Source organism: Euleptes europaea, chromosome 7 (genome assembly GCF_029931775.1).
Source record: "Euleptes europaea isolate rEulEur1 chromosome 7, rEulEur1.hap1, whole genome shotgun sequence".
NCBI classification, from domain to species: Eukaryota; Metazoa; Chordata; class Lepidosauria; order Squamata; family Sphaerodactylidae; genus Euleptes; species Euleptes europaea.
The window spans coordinates 89,377,505-89,400,740 of record NC_079318.1 but is presented as its reverse complement, the minus strand read 5'-3'; the positions used below and the strand labels follow the sequence as shown (position 1 = coordinate 89,400,740).

Sequence of the window (23,236 nt, the reverse complement as noted above, 5' to 3'; positions counted from 1 at the left end):
AACACGTCTGACATCTTTTTCCTGTGGCTTTGTTCCAATAACTGCAACCTAAAAAGAATTTGAATGATTCAAAAAATTCTAATATCAAATGATACCTTAATTGGTTGATTACTTGAACTTACCTGTTGAATCAGGATCCTTGGCATCCTCTTGATAAGTCATATTTATTGGATATTTATTGGATTGTTATTGTAAATTTTGTATCTGGTTGTACTCCCTTTGTATATGCTGTATATATTTATTCACTTTGCACTTTATAAAATTCACTTATTTGCTTTATAGTGTTATAGTGCTGTTTTGGGTTGCTCCAACCTCCAGGTGGGGCCTAGAGCTCTCCCAGGCTCTGCCCCAAAGCCAGTGGTGAAGTGGGATCTGGCAACCCTAGGCCTAGACCTCTCCTAGGGTTGCCAGGTCCCTCTTCCCTACTGGGCGGGAGGTTTTTGGGACAGAGCCTGAGGAGGGCGGGGTTTGGGGAGGGGAGGGACTTCAATGCCATAGAGTCCCATGGCCAAAGCGGCCATTTGCTCCAGGCGAACTGATCTCTATTGCTTGGAGATCAGTTGTAATAGCAGTAGATCTCCAGCTATTACCTGGAGGTTGGCAATCCTAAACTCTCCCAGAATTACAGCTGATCTCCAGATTACAGTGATCCGTTCCCTTGGAGAAAACAGCTGCTTTGGAAGGGGGACTATGGCATCATACCCTGCTGAAGTCCCTCCCCTAATCCCACACTCCCCGGCCTCTATCCACACAATCTCCAGGAATTTCCCAACCCAAAGTTGGCAACCCAGGGCCAGGCTTCTGTTTGCAACCGGGCCCGGGAGGGATTCCTCCATCTCTAAGGGCATTCCCTTTGGCTGGCTTGTAGCACCAAATGATTTGCAGTTCCCCCGCACGATTCCCTGCTTCTTCGTCTGGAGCTGGTGTTTCCTGCTGAAGGGTATACGGGGATGCGGAGGCTCCCAGGCACGGATGAGCCCTTAATCGAGGGGAATGGCTTCCATTCGTCACTGTGCCTCAACCACAATGCAGGGCGCAGTTTATGCTCCGGGGCACTTCACGGCAACCGATGCTTTTCTCTCCGATTCACGATTACCAGACGTTTTTCCTGAAATCCCCCAAGGGGGTTGTTCAAGCCAGAAACTCCAAATTGACTTCAGATTTCATTTAAAGGATCATGGGATGAAAACAAATGTATATTGGTTAGGTGCGTGTGTTTAAATTCTCAGATATCGTTTCCCCCCCCCCTCCCAAATTTGTTCATTTTAGTGGCTGCTTTATCTCTGGGTTTTAAGACAGTTGTGGAACAGAAAATTGGTGTACATTCTGCACCAAATTCAGCGGCTACCTGACCCCACAGCCAGAGGGGGTGATTGGTTAGGACGGGAGACTAGGATCTGAGAGAACCGGGTTCGAATCCCCACTCTGTCACGGAAGCTCGCTGGGTGACCCTGGGCCAGTGACATGCTCTCAGCCTGACCAACCTCCCAGGGTTGTTGTGAGGATAAAACGAAGGAGGGAAAACAATATTGTAATCTGCTTTGAGTCACCATTCGGGAGAAAGGTGGGGTATACATTTCTAAAATAAATAGTTCTTACGGATTCCTGTAGGTAGATAACCTACAAGAACCAATGAACTCTGACCGTGGAAGCCTTCGACAATAGTTTTTACAGACTGCGCTTTTTTTACAGCCTCTTTTACAGTACAGCTCTATGTGGAGTTACTAACTCTTTATAGGATTGCACTGTTAGCGCCCTCAAAAATCCTTCAATTTTTTTGCAATTGAATATTGTTACATCGTCATATTATTATTATTATCATTATCATCATAAAGTTGGAAGGGACCACCAGGGTCATCTAGTCCAACACCCTGCACAATGCAGGAAATTCACAACTACCTCCCTCCACACTTCTCCTGGGACCCCTATTCCATGCCCAGAAGATGGGGAAAAAACCCTCCAGGATCCCTGGCCAATCTGGCCTGGAGCAAAATTGCTTCCTGACCCCAATGTGGTGATCAGCATTACCCTCGACATGTAAGAAAGAGCCACGAGAGCCAAACACTGACACAAACCTTCCTGCCCTCCCTCTCGTGATCTGCCTAAGGAAATAGAATCAGCATTGCTGACAGATGGCCATCCAGCGTTTTGCCTGTGTTTTCAAATTCATGATAAAACAGGTCCCTGAAAATGCAGGCAAAACACGAGGAAACGCAGGGGGAGAGCGTTGTAGATGGCTACACTTGTGAATGTTACCCTTCGTGGGAATTGAACTATATCCAGCACTTTGTAATTTATTATCAAGATGTGCAATATAAGAGGAAAATGCTTGAAGGACTGATGAAGAATTCAAATTGTCAAGAATTTGAAACGGCCGTATCCTCCATGAAGTTATTCCTCCTGAATTAATATTTATTACCTCTACTTACCTGCCTGGGATGAATACTGAAGACTGTTGAGCATATCTTGAGAGAGACTGCACCTTTTTATTGAACTTTTTCCATTTACCACCATCCTAGAGATGATTTTGTGTATGTGTGTTACAACTGTATGAATGGTTCTTTTTGTATATTTATGAAATGCGTATTGTATTAGACACGGTAGCATATAAATATTTGTTTGCACTTATAAGAATTCTTCCCTCCTGTACTGAATTTCTTATCCTTTGATACTAGTACAGTGGTGTCTATTTTCTCCTCCAACCTCTAGGTACTAGCTGGAGATCTCCTGCTATTACAACTGATCTCCAGCCGATAGAGATCAGTTCCCCTGGAGAAAATGGCGGCTTTGGCAATTGGATTCTATGGCATTGAAGTTCCAAACCCCACCCTCCTCAGGCTCCACTCCAAAACCCTCCCGCCAGTGACAATGAGGGACCTGGCAACCTTATTCCACATTGCCTAGCAACTGTACCCGAGCCGCAAGTAAAAAATTAGGACATAAAACCTGCAGTTCAGACAAGGAACTTTCATCTGTATGATATATGGATAGGGTAGAGAGCTCCCAGGCAAACATCCAGCGAGACCCTCGTGTCCAATGGCCATCAGCCAACCCCTTACTGTTAGGCCTGAGTCCCGTTTGCTGACTGCCCCTTTTTAAAAGAGTGGGAGCAACCATCTGGGATTTTATCCTCAGGGCGGGGTGAGCAGCATAACTCTTCCACCGGTGCAACTACAAGTGGGGAGAAACAGTCGCCTAAAATCCCACACCGCCTTGAGTTCTGAACACCCCCCCTCCCTGATTTGTAATTGCCCTCCGTGCAGGGCCATACGCCCCTGTTCAAAATTACCGCACCAGGGTTGCCAACTACATACTCATACACACTCTGCCTTTGGCGAGTAAGACTGGGAGGGGCTGTGGCTCAGTGGTAGAGCATCTGCGTGGCATGCAGAAGGTCCCAGGTTCAACCCCTGGCATCTCCAGTTAAAGGAACCAGGCAAGTAGGTGGTGTGGAAAGACCCCTGCCTGAAACCTTGGAGAGCCAAGGGGAGGGGCAGTGGTTCAGTGTTAGAGCATCCTCTTGGCATGCAGAAGGTCCCAGGTTCAATCCCCAGCATCTCCAGTTAAAGGAATCAGGCAAGTAGGTGGTGTGAAAAGACCCCTGCCTGAGACCTTGGAGAGCCATGGGGAGGGGCTGTGGCTCAGTGGTAGAGCATCTGCTTGGCATGCAGAAGGTCTCTGATTCAATCCCCGGCATCTCCAGTTAAAGAATCAAGTTGTAGGTGATAACATAAGAAGATAAGAAAGGCCATGCTGGATCAGACCAAGGTCCATCAAACCCAGCAGTCTGTTCACACAGTGGTCAACCAGGTGCCTCTAGGAAGCCCACTGCAGCAGCATTATCCTGTTCCAAAGCACCTAATATAATATGCATGCTCCTCTGATCCTGGAGTCCGCCCTCCAAAGCAGCCGTTTTCTCCAGCGGAACTGATCTCTGTCATCTGGAGATCAGTTGTAATTCCAGGGAGAACTCCAGGTCATACCTGGATGTGAAACCCTGGAGAGCTGCTGCCAGTCTGGGTGGACAATGTCTGGTTGTGATGGACCAATGGTCTGGTTCAGTATCAGCCAGCTTCAGGTGTATGTGTTCGTGAGTATGATTCTTCCTCCATGTAGGATTGGCAGCAGCTCTCCTGGGCCTCAGGCAGAGAACAGTCTTCCTAGCGCCCACTATAAGAACATAAGAAAGGCCCTGCTGGATCAGGCCAAGGCCCATCAAGTCCAGCAGCCTGTTCACACAGTGGCAACCAGGTGCCTCTAGGAAGCCACTAACAAGACGAGTGCAGCAGCACCATCCTGCCTGTGTTCCACCGCACCCAAAATAATAGGCATGCTCCTCTGATACTAGAGAGAATAGGTATGCAGCATGACTAATATCCATTCTAACTAACAGACATGAATACCCCTCTCCTCCATGAATATGTCCACTCCCCTCTTAAAGCCCTCCAAGCTGGCAGCCATCACCACATCCTGGGGCAGGGAGTTCCACAATTTAACTATGCGTTGTGTGAAAAAATAATGCGAGAGATCCTTTAACTGGCAATTCTAGAGACCCATTAACTGAAACCTTGTGCATACAATGCAAGTGTGCTGTTCATGATCCCCCCCTTCCATGGCTACATGTCAATTTCTGTTCTGGGTAGGGTTACCAGCTCCGGGTTGGGAAATACCTGGAGATTTTGGGGGTGGAGGGTGGGGCTTGGAGAGGGGAGGGAATTCAATGACATAGAGTCCAATTGCCAAAGCGGCCATTTTCTCCAGATAGAGTTGCCAGGTCCCTCTTCACTACCGGCGGCAGGTTTTGGAGGCAGAGCCTGAGGAGGGCGGGGTTTGAGAAGGGGAGAGACTTCAATGCCATAGAGTCCAATTGCCAAAGCGGGGGAACTGATCTCTATCGGCTGGAGATGAGTTGTAATAGCAGGAGATCTCCAGCTAGTACCTGGAGGTTGGCAACCCTATCTCCAGAGGAACTGATCTCTGTCGCCTGGAGATCATCTGTAATAGCAGGAGGTCTCCAGCCACCACCTGGAGGTCGGCAACCCTAGTTCCGGGGGGAAAAGAGAGGAGAAAGCGGGCTGGCTGGGCTGCGCTCCCTACTACCGTCTGTAATGGAGCAAGCGATTCTGCTGCCCGTCAGTGAATAGCAGTATCTTCCAGGGTGCTTTCCTGCTGTGCCTTGAATCCAATGGCCTGCGGAGACAGGGAGGGAAGAGATCCCCACTCAGGCCAGAGTTTCTCAGCCGTTCAGCAACACCAGGCAGGGCTGCTTCCGAGCACGTTTTGCCGCCTCTCGGCAGCCGGTGCCCACAGAGCTGGCAATGAGCCCTGGCGATGGCAGGACGGCTGCAATTATGGCCTGGAGAGACATTTTGGGAGCGGGGCCAAGAGATGGCCAAGCCAGGTGTCCTTTTCAGATGGAGACCACAAACAGCCTCTAAACGCCCTCTTGGTGGGGCTAAGAGGATTTCCCCTCCTGCTGTTCCTTTCTTGCGTTGTAAGCGTGTGCTCAGTCCGGCGTTCTCTTCCTCTGGAATTTCAGTTTAAACGGAGCAAATTCCCAAAAATAATCCCTGATTCGGAGCATGCACCGTTGACTGCAGTTTTCGATTCCTTCCGCTTGTTTGCGTCTCAGCTAAGTGCCGAGCGATCAGGCCTCCGGACGGTGCAAAGGTGGAAGCCAGGCAAAGGTCAAACAGCGCTTGGGATCTGGAAGCCTGGAAGCAGGGCTGGCCCAAACACTAGGCAAACTAAGGTTGCCAACCTCCAGGTGGTTATGCAAAAACAATCCACACAAGGCTCAGTTCTATTCATACATTCAAAAGGAGATAGTCAATACAAAACGTGGTGCAAGCAATATCTATAGGTGAGCGACAGTCAAACAAGAGAACATTATGCAAAAATATCAAAAAGACAAGTCAAAGAACAATATATACAACAAATCTATGTCTAATGTTTCTCTTTGAGTCTTAATTTAAAGAATTTCCAGTATAATTTCAATCTTTTTAAGAGCTGGTCCCGAAAGTAGAAAGAATTCCTACAGATTTTCCAAGAGTCCAAGTGGGAAATCAGACTTTTATATCCACTGGCTATGGGCTGCAGGTGTTTCAAACGGAGACCAAGCCCTCCTCAGGCTCCACCCACAAAATTTCCAGGTGTTTCCCAATTTAGAGCTGGCAACCCTAACATGTACCGAGTTAGCCAAGAGATGGATTCTTTGAACTTCAAATGAGCCTAGAGTTTCATACAGCCTTGAGTAAAGGAAGTGGCCCTGGGGTGGGGCGGCATCAGTCAGCTGAATGGGTTTTTAGGCAGACTTTAGGGTTGCCGACTTCCAGCTGGGGCCTGAAGATCCCCTGGAATTACTGCTCATCTCCAGACTACAGAGATCACTCCCCCCAGAGAAAATGGCTGCTTTGGAGGGTGGACTCTAGAGCATTATACCCTGCTGAGGTCCCTCCCCTCCTCAAGCTCTGCCCTCCCCAGGCTCCACCCTCAAATCTCCAGGAATTTTCCAGTCTGGAGCTGGCAACCCTATTAAGGCAGCGCTGGTTCTGTAACCTAGTGCTAAGTTTGAGCCTTCCACCCTCTTGCTTCGTATCTGATAAACTGCCTGATATGTCTATGGTTCTAGTCCTCATGGCTGCACACAAATGTTTGTAATGTCTTGCGAAGTCTTAGGAAAAGCAGGCAGAAGGAGATGTGATTTTCCAGAACATTTTTTGCGTTTATTTTACAGTTTTAAAATTTCAGGAAACACGCCACAGCATAACACAATCTACCAGATAATCTGTCCTAGAGGGGAAAAAAATCATGATGCACAAAAGTAAAAATTATGTCCAGGGTGGTGTTAGCATCTTGACATTCACCCTCTCGATGCATGTATATTTTATTTATTCATTTATGAATGCTAACTGCACATGCGGCAGAACGCGATGGTAGAGTGGACATTGTACTAGATCAGACTGCAAGCGGAGGAATACAACTTTTGAATGCTTTCCTCCCCTGTGTAAAAAAACACACCTGGCAATTCAAAAATTAGCTCATTGAAGGGGGGTTTCTCACCTGGCCTTCTGCCTGTTGTACTATTTTTATGTGATATTGGGGCTGTGGCTCAGCAGTAGAGCATCAGCTTTGCATCCAGAAGGTCCCAGGTTTAACTGGCATCTCCAGTTAAAGTGGCCAGAATCCTAGAATCATAGAGTTGGAAGGGACCACACGGCCATCTAGTCCAACCCCCTGCTTAATGCAGGATCAGCCTAGAGCATGGGTTCTCAACAAGGGGGGAATTCCCCCCTGGGCGGGAATTTTAGGGTTCCATCGGGGGGGAATTGGGACCACTATTCAGCAAAGTACGATGTCCTGTAGATTATGTACAATCTGTAAAATCTGATACATTCAATAAAGTTTATGTCTGTCTTGGGAAGGGGTGAATTATATTCTGAACAATGGTGGGGGGAATGGAGCAAAAAAGGTTGAGAACCACTGGCCTAGAGCATCCCTGACAACAAGTGTTCGTCCAGCCGCTGCTGGAAGACTGCCAGTGAGGGGGACAACTCACCACCTCCCTAGGCAGCCGATTCCACTGCTGAACAACTCTTTCTGTAAAAAAATTCCCCCTCTAATATCCAGCCAGTACCTTTCCATTCCTAATTTATTCACATTATTGTGAGTCCCGTCCTCTGCTGCCAACAGGAACAGCTCCCTGCCCTCCTCTAAGTGACAGCCCTTCAAATACTTTATGATGTGAACAGAATCATAGAATACTAGAGTTGAAAGGGGCCATACAGGCCATCTAGTCCAACCCCTCCTCAATGCAGAATTTGTCTAGAGAATCCCTGACAAGTGTTCGTCCAGCTACTGCTTGAAGACTGCCAGTGATGGGGGGCTCACCACCTCCCTAGGCAGCTGATTCCACTGCTGAACTACTCTTACTGTAAAAAAAATTGTTAATATGCAGCCAGTACTTTTCCGCCCATGATTTAAACCCATTATTGCGAGTCTTATCCTCTACTGCAACAGGAACAGCTCCCTGCCCTCCTCTAAGTGACACCCTTTCAAATACTTTCTGATTTGATCAGAATCATAGAATCATAGAGTTGAAAGGGGCCATACAGACCATCTAGTCCAACCCCCTGCTCAATGCAGGATCAGCCTAGAGTCTCCCTTTCAAACCAGATAGCAGGTGATGTTCACCCAATACCCTGCGGAGCCAATGCCAGGCTGAATAGTCAAGAAGGACCTTAAGAATATAAGAAAAGCCCTGCTGGATCAGGCCAAGGCCCATTAAGTCCAGCAGACTGTTCACACAGTGGCCAACCAGGTGCCTCTGGGAAGCCCACAAACAAGAAAACTGCAGCAGCACCATCCTGCCTGTGTTCCACAGCACCTAATGTAATAGGCATGTTCCTCTGATACTATAGAGAGAATAGGTATGCATGATGACGAGTATTAATTTTGACTAGTGGCCAACGATAGCCCTCTCCTCCATTGACATGTCCACTCCCCTCTTAAAGCCTTTCAAGTTGGTAGACTTTGGTAGACCAAGGGTCTGACTCAGTATAAGGTATCTTCATGTGTTCATGGTAAGGGAGCATTCGAAAGTGGGGCCCATCCCCTGCTGTCTGAAGGCTCCATTCTACCCCCACAGAACTTGGCCATCCCATCATGCTCTGTGCATTCACTAGACCTGGAAGAATCATAGAATCATAGAGTTGGAAGGGGCCATACAGGCCATCTAGTCCAACCCCCTGCTCAATGCAGGATCAGCCTAGAGTCATAGAGTTGGAAGGGGCCATACAGGCCATCTAGTCCAACCCCCTGCTCAATGCAGGATCAGCCTAGAGTCATAGAGTTGGAAGGGGCCATACAGGCCATCTAGTCCAACCCCCTGCTCAATGCAGGATCAGCCTAGAGTCTCCCTTTCAAACCAGATAGCAGGTGATGTTCACCCAATACCCTGCGGAGCCAATGCCAGGCTGAATAGTCAAGAAGGACCTTAAGAATATAAGAAAAGCCCTGCTGGATCAGGCCAAGGCCCATTAAGTCCAGCAGACTGTTCACACAGTGGCCAACCAGGTGCCTCTGGGAAGCCCACAAACAAGAAAACTGCAGCAGCACCATCCTGCCTGTGTTCCACAGCACCTAATGTAATAGGCATGTTCCTCTGATACTATAGAGAGAATAGGTATGCATGATGACGAGTATTAATTTTGACTAGTGGCCAACGATAGCCCTCTCCTCCATTGACATGTCCACTCCCCTCTTAAAGCCTTTCAAGTTGGTAGACTTTGGTAGACCAAGGGTCTGACTCAGTATAAGGTATCTTCATGTGTTCATGGTAAGGGAGCATTCGAAAGTGGGGCCCATCCCCTGCTGTCTGAAGGCTCCATTCTACCCCCACAGAACTTGGCCATCCCATCATGCTCTGTGCATTCACTAGACCTGGAAGAATCATAGAATCATAGAGTTGGAAGGGGCCATACAGGCCATCTAGTCCAACCCCCTGCTCAATGCAGGATCAGCCTAGAGTCATAGAGTTGGAAGGGGCCATACAGGCCATCTAGTCCAACCCCCTGCTCAATGCAGGATCAGCCTAGAGTCATAGAGTTGGAAGGGGCCATACAGGCCATCTAGTCCAACCCCCTGCTCAATGCAGGATCAGCCTAGAGTCATAGAGTTGGAAGGGGCCATACAGGCCATCTAGTCCAACCCCCTGCTCAATGCAGGATCAGCCTAGAGTCATAGAGTTGGAAGGGGCCATACAGGCCATCTAGTCCAACCCCCTGCTCAATGCAGGATCAGCCTAGAGTCATAGAGTTGGAAGGGGCCATACAGGCCATCTAGTCCAACCCCCTGCTCAATGCAGGATCAGCCTAGAGTCATAGAGTTGGAAGGGGCCATACAGGCCATCTAGTCCAACCCCCTGCTCAATGCAGGATCAGCCTAGAGTCTCCCTTTCAAACCAGATAGCAGGTGATGTTCACCCAATACCCTGCGGAGCCAATGCCAGGCTGAATAGTCAAGAAGGACCTTAAGAATATAAGAAAAGCCCTGCTGGATCAGGCCAAGGCCCATTAAGTCCAGCAGACTGTTCACACAGTGGCCAACCAGGTGCCTCTGGGAAGCCCACAAACAAGAAAACTGCAGCAGCACCATCCTGCCTGTGTTCCACAGCACCTAATGTAATAGGCATGTTCCTCTGATACTATAGAGAGAATAGGTATGCATGATGACGAGTATTAATTTTGACTAGTGGCCAACGATAGCCCTCTCCTCCATTGACATGTCCACTCCCCTCTTAAAGCCTTTCAAGTTGGTAGACTTTGGTAGACCAAGGGTCTGACTCAGTATAAGGTATCTTCATGTGTTCATGGTAAGGGAGCATTCGAAAGTGGGGCCCATCCCCTGCTGTCTGAAGGCTCCATTCTACCCCCACAGAACTTGGCCATCCCATCATGCTCTGTGCATTCACTAGACCTGGAAGAATCATAGAATCATAGAGTTGGAAGGGGCCATACAGGCCATCTAGTCCAACCCCCTGCTCAATGCAGGATCAGCCTAGAGTCATAGAGTTGGAAGGGGCCATACAGGCCATCTAGTCCAACCCCCTGCTCAATGCAGGATCAGCCTAGAGTCATAGAGTTGGAAGGGGCCATACAGGCCATCTAGTCCAACCCCCTGCTCAATGCAGGATCAGCCTAGAGTCATAGAGTTGGAAGGGGCCATACAGGCCATCTAGTCCAACCCCCTGCTCAATGCAGGATCAGCCTAGAGTCATAGAGTTGGAAGGGGCCATACAGGCCATCTAGTCCAACCCCCTGCTCAATGCAGGATCAGCCTAGAGTCATAGAGTTGGAAGGGGCCATACAGGCCATCTAGTCCAACCCCCTGCTCAATGCAGGTTCAGCCTAGACTCTCCCTTTCAAATCAGATAGCTCCCTGCCCTCCTCTAAGGCAGGGAGCTCCCTGCCCTCCTCTAAATACCTGGTTGCCCACTGTGTGAACAGACTGCTGGACTTGATGGGCCTTGGTCTGATCCAGCAGGGCTTTTCTTATGTTCTTATGAAGCATCACCACAGAGACAGGAAGATACAAAATGAACACAAACTCCCAGCAATGGAAGCAGGTTGGTGGTGGGGCATCACCCCCCCCCCTTTAGCAACTTCCTGCTCGAGCACTTTTTTGGCGATGAACGGCTGCCCCCAAGACGAACAGAGGGCACAGGACGCAATGGAGCATGCCCAGCCCCTCTGACAGCCCCAGGAAGTGGTCGAGAGCTTCCTGGAAAGGGCAGCTCGGGCGCAGCAGCTCTTCCTGAACCAGAGTCTTCAAAATCATGGCCACTCCGTACGGCGCCCAGAAGAGGTAAAAAAGCCAGGTCAGGCCAACCCGGAGGTCGCAGTTGCCTTTGTGCCACTTGGAAGCCACCTTAGCCAAGCCCATCAGCATGGGGAGGAGAAGAAAGTCAGCCACGCAGAGGATGGTGTGGGCGATGTACCACGGGTACAGCTCGAGTTGTGGGCTCAGGATGCAAATGGCCCAGGTACCATCGCCTGAACCACTGATCACGGCAGTGGGTACTGATAGCAGGAACCCCACTGCCCAAAACGCCGCAGGCAACAGGTTGCCGTGGAGACCCCAGAGCAGACATGAGCTCCCGGCTACCAGGAGCCCCTGAGCAAAGAGACTCCCGTACTGCATCGCGCGAGCCGCCTTGCAGGGGACGTCTCCCGACCCCCAGCCTGCTGCAAAAACCAGCAAGATGGCCGCAAAGATGCCAGCGGCCACTGTCATTAAGGAGAGGATGGTTTTGCCGGGGCGATGTTGATCCCAAAGGTGGGGGGACTTGGCCAGGGCGGTGCCGAGGGCCACGTTGCTTAACAAGCCGAGGATGCCCGATGCCATCGTGAATGCTGGGATGTGGTCGCCGAAGACGGAGCAGTAACTGCTGCGGCATGCTTCAGGAAAGTCGTCGGGGATGTAGTAGGCAGAGTAATTCTGCTCACAGTCGAGCAGCAAATCTCCCAACTCCGTGATGTCCAGGCCGAGGCCCTGGTCCTAAAAAGAGAGGAGACAGGACAGAGGACAGAGGTTTGAGATGTCCACCCCGATTGGGGACCAGGGAGTTTGGACGCTGTTGGGCATTTTTTGGGTAGATTGTAAAAAGCATGGTCTCGCCAGAGACAAATGGATCACAATATACATCCAGAGGTGGAGACCTGCCCTAAAGCAAGATATAGTTGCAAAGCTATTGGCTGATACTGATCCAAATGTAACCCTCGCTGTGGCAAAAATTTAATCTGGCAATGCACTGATGTCATTTCCGCTTGCATGGGAGGTGGCATCAGCAGGTCAGGACGCTGGTGCTGCCCCCCCCCATTTTTGCCTTTGTTTTTCTCCTGCTGCTCAGCTGAGGGGTGGCGGAAAGGGCCACTGGGATGGCAGGGATCCCCCACCCCAGTGGGAACATGGGAAACCTACTAATGAGCCAGTGTGGTGTAGTGGTTAAGAGCAGGTGGGCTCTAATCTGGAGAACCGGGTTCGATTCCCCACTCTTCCACATGAGCGGTGGAGGCTGATCGGGTGAAACGGGTCCCCTCACCCCGTCCCTACACATGAAGCCTGCTGGGTGACATTGGGCTGGTCACAGTTCTCTCTGAACTCTCTCAGCCTCACCTACCTCACAAGGTGTCTGTTGTGGGGAGAGGAAGGGAAGGAGATTGTAAGCCTGTTTGAGACCCCTTCGTGGTAGAGAAAATCAAGGTATCAAAACCAACTCTTCTTCTTCATCTAATGGACACAGTATTTAGAAAGATATATGGCAGGGGGTGTTGTGAAGTCATTTATTACGAGGGCCGAATATCACATGAATGTCATTTGGTCTGGCCAGGCCATGTGTGCCAGCTGGAGATCTTCCGTAGGGTTGCCAGCTCCATGTTGGAAAATACCTGGAGATTTTGGGAGGTGGAGCCTGAGGGGGGCAGGGTTGGGGAGGGGGGGGACTTCAATGCCATAGAATCCAATTTCCAAAGCGGCCATTTTCTCCAGGTGAACTGTCACCTGGCGATGAGTTGTAATAGTGGGGTTTTTTCAACCACCCCCTGGAGATTGGCAACCCTAAGGCTAACCCCCCTCTCAAACAAGGGAAACCCCAAGACCTGAGGTGCTCTAAAGTTTTCAGCCTTCAAGGTCTGTAGCTACAGAAACGACTCTTTATACATCTTAACCCTCGGGGGGATTGGCAGCTGGGATATAGGCAGGTGAACCTTGCATTTGATTTAAAGCGTCATTCTGAGCAGTGACCCTGAGATGATATAAGACAATCTGTTCCCTCTCGTCCCTCCCATCCTTCTTTGTGAATTTGTTTGCCAAATGTATTCCAAGTGTTTTCTGAACACAAAAATGTTTGATATCCGTTTGACAACCGATATTTTATTTTGATATTTTGTAACAGATATTTAACTCACTGGACAATCGGCATGGGGATGCCATTATAATTTTGGCGGAGGAGAGTCGCTGGCATGTGTGTCATTCGATATCTGCTGGAATAAACCGTACCTGAAACTAATAAACAATGTGCCATGTCTTGGGAAGCCGTTTGAGGGTATGGACAGCAGATTAAAAGGGCATCTACATTAGTTACTACAAATGCAAGGATGATGTCATAGGAAATGGATGATATCATTGCCGTTGAACTGGCCACTCTAGGCAAATAAAATGCCTGAATTAGAATCGTCACTGATATTTCACTTGATACAAATCTAAGATTTCTCCAAAGGCAAGAGTTTTGCTTGTTTTTATTTAATAAGGATAGCAAAATCTCTCAGGGTGAACACATGAACACATGAAGTTGCCTTCTACTGAACCAGACCCTTGGTCCATCAAAGTCAGTATTGTCTATTCAGACCGGCAGCGGCTTTCCAGGGTCTCAGTCAGGGGTCTTTCACATCACCTACTAGCCTAGTCCCTTTCACTGGAGATGCCGGGGATTGAACCTGGGACCTTCTGCATACCAAGCAGATGCTCTACCACTGAGCCACGGCCCCTCTCCATGGCTCTCCAGGGTCTCAGGCAGGGGTCTTTCACATCACCTACTAGCCTAGTCCCTTTAACTGGAGATGCTGGGGATTGAACCTGGGACCTTCTGCATGCCGAGCAGATGCTCTACCACGGAGCCACAGCCCCTCCCACATATTGGTCCCACACATTACTAACCTGTTGTGAGATTTCACCAAACGCAATTTGGAGCAGGTTGAAGGAGCAAGACCTCTGGGGAATTTAGAGGAGAGCCAAATTTCTCGACGTGTGCAGCCTCCCTTCCAGAAGGTTCTGTGTTTCTATACTCTCAAGATTCATAACCCTTTGGGGACAATTTCTGTTAGAAGGATTGGGGGAAGGGGCAGGGGAGGCAGATGCATAAAGGGCCAAGGGATGGATTTATTGGCTGTTTATGGGAGGCTCTGCATTCAATTTTGGCTTGTCATCTTTGCCCAAAGTTATTGCGTTTGGAGAGGGGGCATCTGCTGCCCTGGCTCGAAAGCTAGCACCACAAATTTCTGTGCTTGCAGCTTTTGATTTAACTCTTGTTCCTTTTATTGCAACCTGAAAGAGGATCAGCAACCAAGACCTTTCTGAAGTGCAAACTGTCCCTCCCATCTTGAGGGATTCTTAAACTTCCTTCAGCCGAAGATCAGCATTTTTGTCCTTGATGATCCACCACCTTCCCCCAGACTTTACAACCTCCACAAGTGAGGAGAAGGGAAATGGAGAATCCCCTGGCACCAAAGCCCTGTTCTGGTGTTGGAGGGGAGTTTTATGGATACCGTGGACCACCGAAAGGACAATTCAGTGGGTTCTAGATCGAATCAAGTCTGAACTCTTCCTAGAAGCTAAAATGACTGAGCTGAGGCTATCATATTTGATCACATTATGAGAAGACAGGTGTCACTGGAAAAAACAATGATGCTAGGAAAAGTTGAAGGCAGCAGGAAAAGAGGAAGACCCAACAGGAGTCACGAAGTCACGTGCAAAGTGTCACAACCCTCAGTTTGCAAGACTTGTTAACGATTGGATTTTTTTGAGGCTTGTTAATTCATAGGGTCACCATAAGTCAGAAGCAACTTGACGGCACTTGAACACATGAACACATGAAGCTGCCTTCTACTGAATCAGACCCTTGGTCCATCAAAGTCATATTGTCTGCTCAGACCAGCAGTGGCTCTCCAGGGTCTCAGGCAGGGGTCTTTCACATCACCTACCTGCCTAGTCCCTTTAACAGGAGATGCCGGGGACTGAACTTGGGACCTTCTGCATGCCAAGCAGGTGTAATACCACTGAGCCACAGCCCCTCACACACACAAAGCCCTGTTCACATGTTACAATCCTGCATGTATATGCGTGAATCTGTTTGTAAGGAAGAACCAACATGTGTTCACCTTACAGATGAAAAATAGGACTAGTAGCTGGATAAATGTGGGTCTAAATCACAGGATCACCTGTACGTGCACTGAATGTAACGTGAGAATTAATCAGTGCAAGTATAAAGAAAAACCAAGTGCCCGCTGTACGTGGATTGTACATGCGTTCACTGTAACTTGTGTACACTGCTCCAGAGAAGAAGTGCGGGAAAGAGTTGAGAGGAGAGATGGGGGTAGATATTCTCAAACCCTGCAGTTTACTAGGCAGTTGAAGGAGAGCCAGCGTGGTGTAGTGGTTAAGAGCAGTAGACTCTAATCTGGAGAACAGGGTTGGTTTCCCCACTCCTCCACATGAAGCCAGCTGGGTGACCTTGGGCCAGTCACAGTTCTCTCTGAACTCTCTCAGCCTCACCTACCTTACAAGGTGCCTGTTGTGAGGAGAGGAAGGGAAGGAGATTGTAAGCTGGTTTGATTCTCCTTAAAAGACAGAGAAAACCGGCATATAAAAACCAACTCTTTTTCTTCTTGCTAAAGCAGTCTTGGAAATTGCTTTGTGTTCTGGAATATGTGAGGAAGGTCGGGACATTGTGGTTGTCTGTGCGTCTGTTTAAGACCTCAAGGAGCAAGCGGTGTCTGTGTGCCAAAAGGATGCCACTGAAGGACGCACCCAACCGGCATGTGAATTAACTTCCTTGCCTCCCGTTTGCCTTTCCAACTTTATACCTCCCCCAGTCAGGCAGCCGCTGTGAATTGATGGGGATTTATTCCCCCACCCCTTCGCCTTTTCTTAAACAAGTTTATTGTCTGGGAGTTATGTTTACTGCATGTCGGGCAGTTTGGAAATTGGGCACAACGGCATTGGGGCGGGCAGGCTCTTCAGAGCAGGCAGACCCAGGGTTACAGAATGTGTAAAGGAGGGGAAAGATTAAGTGTAATAGAGCAGGTTGTCCGCTTGCTGTTTATTGTGGCAAAACTGAGAGAATGGCATCTCTTGGCAATGATGGCGGCGAAGAGGAGGACGATTTGGGACGGGAAGGCCTGTGGTGATGATGTCATCACCTTGTGCCAGATCAGACTACCTGGCCAGCACTTAGAAGGCTAAAATCAAGTAAGGGGTGGGTCCTGGCCTTACGCTGGGGATGTCTTTGGGGTCAAGGTAGGGTTGCCAGGTCCCTCTTCGCCACCGGTGGGAGATTTTTGGGGCAGAGCCTGAGGAGGGCAGGGTTTGGGGAGGGGAGAGACTTCAATGCCATAGAGTCCAATGGCCAAAGCAGACATTTTCTCCAGGTGAACTGATCTCTATCAGCTGGAGATCAGTTGTAATAGCAGGAGATCTCCAGCTAGTACCTGGAGGTTGGCAACCCTTGGTCAAGAGGTGGAGCAAACAGAAAATGGTAGTCCACATGCTGCCAGGCAATGGATCTATACATGTTAACAACACAGATAACTCCATCACAGGTCTTACTCTGCCTACACTTTAAAAGGTTGCACAAGTCAAAACTGTGGTATGAAAATGAGGCTATTACAGGTGTTAGTTTTGACTTGTGCAACCTTTTAAACATACAAGTGTGCCCCTGAACTGGTGCAAATCAGATTAGAACAAAATCAGCTAGGGCATGTATAGGGCTGAGAGACAGATGACTGCTAGTTTGCATCTTTCCTTTGTATTCCTTGCTCAGTCCATTGCTGTGCAGAGAGCATGTGTGTAGACTTTTTGCTTTTAATAAATCCTTTACTATTTTAAACTGCTATTTCCCCAGGAGTGCACAATTGCGGCAAGCCATCCCTGTGGTAACCAGATCTTGGTTAGCAGGAGATGCAGGAACTAGGCAGAGCTTTAGAACTGCAACATGGAAGGGAAGCCAGGTTTTTTTTTGTTTTTTTTTTAACCTTATGGCATTTAATTCATGAAATGTCTAGTTGGCAGCATGAACATAATTTCCAAGGGTAGCTGTGATGGTCTTTAGTAGAAGAGTGAGATTCCAGTCCAGTAGCACCTTAGAGACCAATAAGATTTTCGAGCTTTTGAGAGTCAAAGCTCCCTTCATCAGATACTTGGAGAAGGGAGCTTTGACACTTGAAAGCTTGTAGCCCCCAAATCTTGTTGGTCTCTAAAGTTCTACTGGACTCAAATCTAGCTCTTCTAGTTGGTGGCAGCAAACCAAAGAAACAGCAAGAGAACAAGTCCTCTGAGAGTTGGGTGATCCCATGGAGTGGCACAACACCAAGCAGAGACTTGGGACAGCCACCAGGCACCCAGACTCCTTGGAGTGCTGAAAGGAGCAATGGGGCCATCCTGCCAAGCCCTACGAGGAAAGCTGAGAGACTTGGGAATGTTCATATCTGTAGAAGTGTTTGTGGGGGGGGGGCATGATTGCTCTTTTTAAGTATTTGAAGGGCTGTCACTTGGAGGAGGGCAGAGAGCTGTTCCTGTTGGCAGCAGAGGATAGGACTTGCAATTATGGGTTTAAATTGCGGGCAGAAAGGTACCGGCTGGATATTAGGAATTTATTTGTTTTTACAGCAAGAGTAGCTCAACAGAGGAATCGGCTGCCTAGGGAGGTGGTGGGCTCCTCCTGTCTGGCAGTCTTCAAGCAGTGGGTGGACAAACACTTGAGGGATGCTCAAGGCTGATCCTGCATTGAGCAGAGGGTTGGACCAGATTGCCTGTATAGCCCTTCCAGCTCTATGATTCTATGACTTCTATCACCCAATTCCTTTAGGGAATCACCCACTTATCAAGGATTACTACTTGGTTTTCAGGCTAAGCAGACTTTGCTTACTGCTTGAGTTGAATCCTGGCCAAGAAATTTGTGAACGCGAAGCCTCGTTTTGTAGGCCTTCATACTGGTTGTTGATAGAACATGGTTTCATTTCTAGTTTTTTTTCTTTTTTAAAAAATCCCTTCTTCAAAGAAGAGTGCTGCTCAAAACACAAGAACATTAGATCGTTTATAAATATAATCATTTCCCCCCCCCTGCCTCCTTGATATCTTTCCTTGTGCGAAGATGAAGTAGTTGTTCGCTAGGTCCCCTGAGGTTAAGATAAAATCAGAGGTTTGAATTGGAGGTTTGAATTGGAGAGAGATGCGGCAGCCAAATCCTTCCACGGATGGAATTGATCCGAGCGCTTGCCCTCCTTTCTCAGCCCATGACTTTTGCTCCTCCATTCACAGCAGACCTGCTGCCTCCGTCGACTCCACCCCTTCTACCTCGCTGGCCCTTCTTCCAGAGCATCCTTGTGATGCCTCTCCTCTTGTTTCCCACCAATCCCTCCTCACAACCTGCAATTTCGGTGAAGCTTTGGCTATGACCCCTTAATCTCCCTTCCTTCCTGCAGCTAAGGCTAAACCCCCTCACAGGCCAATTCACACCTCCCTGGGCTTGCTCTGCAAGTGAGGATTTTAATTGCCAGTGCCGACAGAACAGGGAGGGAGGAAAGCCTGCGTGGCATATCCCAATCTCATCAGATCTCCGAAGCTAAGCGGGGTCAGCTCTGCTTAGAAGAAGAGTTGGTTTTTAGATGCCGTTTAAGGAGAATCGAACCAGCTTACAATCGCCTTCCCTTCCCCTCCCCACAACAGGCACCCTGCGAGGTAGGGGCGGGGGGCTGAGAGAGTTTGGAGAGAACTGTGACTAGCCCAAGGTCACCCAGCTGGCTTCATGTGTAGGAGTGGGGAAACCAACCCGGTTCTCCAGATTAGAATCTGCTGCTAGGGTTGCCAGGTCCCTCTTTGTCACTGGCGGGGTTTTGGGGGGCGGACCTTATAACAACCTTATAACAACGGATGTTATGGACTTTGAGGAAGTCTAAATCTTGTAAACATATGGTCCGGTTTATGCACTGAATATTTGTATGTAACACAACTCACTGTATTATTATTTTGTAAGTTCGGTATAATTGAAAATTGAATAAGTTACCAATATAAGAGGAACTGAAAAAATATAGAAGAGTATAGTAATTAGTGGCTGTGTGTTGGTATACTGATTTTCCTACAGGAAATTTATTAGTACCTGGAGGTTGGCAACCCTACTCCTGCATGGGGCTTGCATGTTGCGTCTAGTTGAACTGGGCTGCGACCTGTGCAAGGCAAACGCACAGCACAATAAAAATCCCTCCTCACCTAGGCATAGGGTTGCCAACCTCCAGGCGGTGGCTGGAGATCTCCCGCTATTACAACTGATTTCGAGCTGATAGAGATCAGTTCCCCTGGAGAAAATGGCCGCTTTGGCAACTGGACTCTATGGCACTGAAGTCCCTCCCCTCCCCAATCCCCCCTCAGGCTCCACCCCCAAAATCTCCAGGTATTTCCCAACCCAGAGCTGGCAACCCTATTCCTCGCAGTTCAAAGATCTTTGCCTTGATGCCCGAGGCTTTCCTAGAATCATAGAATCATAGAGTTGGAAGGGACCACCAGGGTCATCAAGTCCAACCCCTGCACAATGCAGGAAATTCACAACTACACCTAGTGACCAGAAGATGGCCAAGATGCCCTCCCTCTCATCATCTTACTTTAAAGGAAGCCAGCATGGTGTAGTGATTAAGAGTGGTGGTTTGGAGCGGTGGACTCTAATCTGGAGAACCGGGTTTGATTCCCTACTCCTACACATGAAGCCAGCTGGGTGACCTTGGGCTAGTCACAGCTCTCTGAGAGCTCTCTCAGCCGCACCTACCTCCCAGGGTGTCTGTTGTGGGGAGGGGAAGGGAAGGTGATTGTAAGCCGGTCCGATTCTTCCTTAAGTGGCAGAGAAAGTCAGCATATAAAAAACCAACTCTTCTTCTTCTCTTTGAAAGGGGGGAGATCGCTGCTATTAGAACGGAGACCTGCAGGATCCAGTCGGCTGTTAATAAGCAATGGATAACGAAAACAGATGTCCTTACCCCCCTTGCCAAAGGGAACAAATTTTTAATATTTCTATCGGATTTCATTAGTACTGTGAGATAAAAAAATAGGCCAATTTGGTTTCAGCCTGAGTGGGGACGCTGTAAGTCAGTAGGAATTGTTGAAACAGAACAGCCATGGAATTCGGTAGCCTCTCTACCCTCAGGACTCTCTGCAGCCGAGAAGCCCTCCCTCTCCGGCATAATCCCCATCTGGCATAATGACAGTTATTTTGCTCCCATCAAATAAAAACCTGCCACTGGAGTCTTGTGTATATGAAGTAGCATTCCTTGCAAATTTAGCCGAAAAAATTAGGGAGGGCGGTTTGTCAAAGCCGTTTCCCGCTAGAACGCTGTCCGTATAATAGCATAATTTTCTATATTGATATTCTCGTTTTTATAGATTGATAGTCCGGCCTCTTTTGTGGGTTTTCTGGTTAGTTTATATAAATATTGTAATTTCCAAAGAGCATCAGCTGGGAAATATTTCTCTCTCTTATCTCCCTTGTAACATGTAAAATATCCACTTAAAACTCAATTTAAGGACGCTAAATCATCCCAAATGCTATAATCCTGGCCTTCTGCCACTTTAAACCTGCCTTCCCTTCAAAGCCAATCCCAATTTAAGGGGCTTACAATGCTTCCTAAAGAGGATCTGGGTTTGAGTTGTCTGGATTATTATTATCGTTCGGACCGAGTCATCAGTGCGCTGAATAGAAGTAGCACAGAAGCACAGGGACTAGAAGACTGAGCTCGGAACAAGAAGCCCTCGGCACAACTTATTTATCTACTTCCATTTATCACCTGCCATTCTGACTGAGGCAGTGGCTTACGAAATATTAAAAGCACCCAATCAGCAACGCAACAGGACTAGGATTATATGTACGTGCTGTCAAGTCACAACTGATTTACCGCACTCCCAGCAAGGGGTTTCCAAGGCAAGTGAGAGGCAGAGGTGGTTTGCCACGGCCTTCCTCTGCACAGCCTTCCTTGGTGGTCCATCAGGACTTCAGCAACATTTGAAAGGAAATCCCGACATTAAAGGGCTTGACTCAAAACAGATTAAAATAAACAGAAAAACGGAAGCCTTTCTTCACGAAGCGCATAGTTAAATTGTGGAACTCCCTGCCCCAGGATGTGCTGATGGTTGCCAACTTGGAAGGCTTTAAGAGGGGAGTGGACATGTTCATGGAGGAGAAGGGTATTCATAGATACTAGTAAAAATGGATACTAGTCATGATGCATCCCTATTCTCTCCAGGATCAGAGGAGCAGGCTGAATATATTAGGTGCTGTGGAACACAGGCAGGATGGTGCTGTTGCAGTGGTCTTGTTTGGGGGCTTCCTAGAGGCACCTGGTTGGCCACAGTGTGAACAGACTGCTGTACTTGATGGGCCTGGGTCTGATCCAGCAGGGCCTTTCTTATGTTCTTATGTTGTTAAGGAAGCCACGGCCCTCAGTCTGCAAGACCTGAGCAAGGCTGTTAACCATAAGGCATTTTGTAGGTCATTAATTCATAGGGTCACCATAAGTCGGAAGCGACTTTTTGGCTCTTACACACACACACAGTGGGAAAACATTCCAGCTTCCTTGCTGATCTAAAACTCACTGCTCCCCCCACCCCAAGAATTTCAAAGGGATCCTCCAGGCCAAAGCGTCCGGGTTAGAATTTATTAGGAAATTGAATTGCATTTCCCGAGGCCTGAACAAAGACCAAGGATTCCTCAGCCGTCGCAGATGTTAACCATCTTAACGAAATCAAGCAGACTGTGTTATCTGCAATTACTGTGACTGTCAATGGTTGCTGCTTCCCTTGATTACATTTGCATTTCACATAATGACACACCCTGGGCTTCTTGCGTGTTCGGGCCTTTTTACCCAGCAGGTTGTAATCCCCCCCACCCGATATCAGCCACCGGATATCTGCCTCACCCATCTGGCAAAATGGGCTCTAGCCCATAAAAGCCGACACTAGGCTGGGTACAAACAAATTGCCCCCAGAACCCTGTTTGTTCTTCCTGGTAAACAGGAACGGTTGGCGCACCTAGGTGGGACATTAAATTTTTTAGTGTTTGGTTGGGTGGGGTAGCGCTTACACGTTCCCCTTTGCATCTTTCTCTTTCTGAAAAGCGGAAAGGGACCTGGTCACATCCCTCGGGGGGAGGCAGCCCCAACCGACCGTAGCCCCGAAGCAAGGAGACCCCCCGGACTTACCACAAGAAAGCAATTCCCCATGGGTTGTGTTGCACACCGCCGTCTAGCAAAGGCTGTGCTCTCTCAGATCCAACTGCCCCCGAGAGTCGGCCGAGGAGTGTTCTTAGAAGATAAGAGAGGCAGCAGATTAGGTTTAATTTTTTTTATTTTTTAACCGAAAATGAGAAACATGCTCGTTTTCTCCTTTGGGACATGGGAAGAAGGAAATGGTCTATCTCGCTGGGAGGGGTTGAACACAGTTGGAGGGGAGAGAAGGAAGGGGACAAGCAGGTGGTCTAAGGTTGCTTGGTTGCTTCACCACTGGAGGGAGGCTTTGGGGTGGAGCCTGAGGAGGGCGGGGTTTGGGGAGGGGAGGGACTTCAATGCCATAGAGTCCAATGGCCAAAGCGGCCATTTTCTCCAGCTGAACTGATCTCTATCAGCTGGAGATCAGTTGCAATAGCAGCAGCTAGTGCCTGGAGGTTGGCCACCCTATCTACCAGTGTAATTTCTTGGATAAGCAGGAGGATCACTGGATTTGAAAGTGAGGCCACCATCCTTTGGGATCAGCCTGTGGTCTGAACGAATCTCATGGATTCCTCCTGCCCAATTTCTTCCTAATGGAAGCACCGGCGGAAAGGAGCAGATCACTTGCGCAGGCCTCCAAGCTCCCAGTTAAGCAAAAATGGCTGCATCGGAGGATTCCTGATTGGGTGAAACATCAGAGAAGAATTAGGCTTGCCACC

At 48.6% G+C, this 23,236-nt stretch overlaps 1 protein-coding gene across 1 annotated transcript in view; it reads right to left on the bottom strand.

Annotated features, from left to right (window-relative positions):
* Positions 1–11,154: 11,154 nt before the first annotated feature.
* The window catches only part of ACKR1 (atypical chemokine receptor 1 (Duffy blood group)), a 35,531-nt gene continuing 23,449 nt past the window's right edge, over positions 11,155–23,236 (bottom strand). The window contains exon 2 of the mRNA XM_056853477.1: positions 11,155–12,057. Coding sequence (XP_056709455.1) covers positions 11,155–12,057 — 903 coding nt within the window. The remainder of the gene's footprint in view (positions 12,058–23,236) is intronic.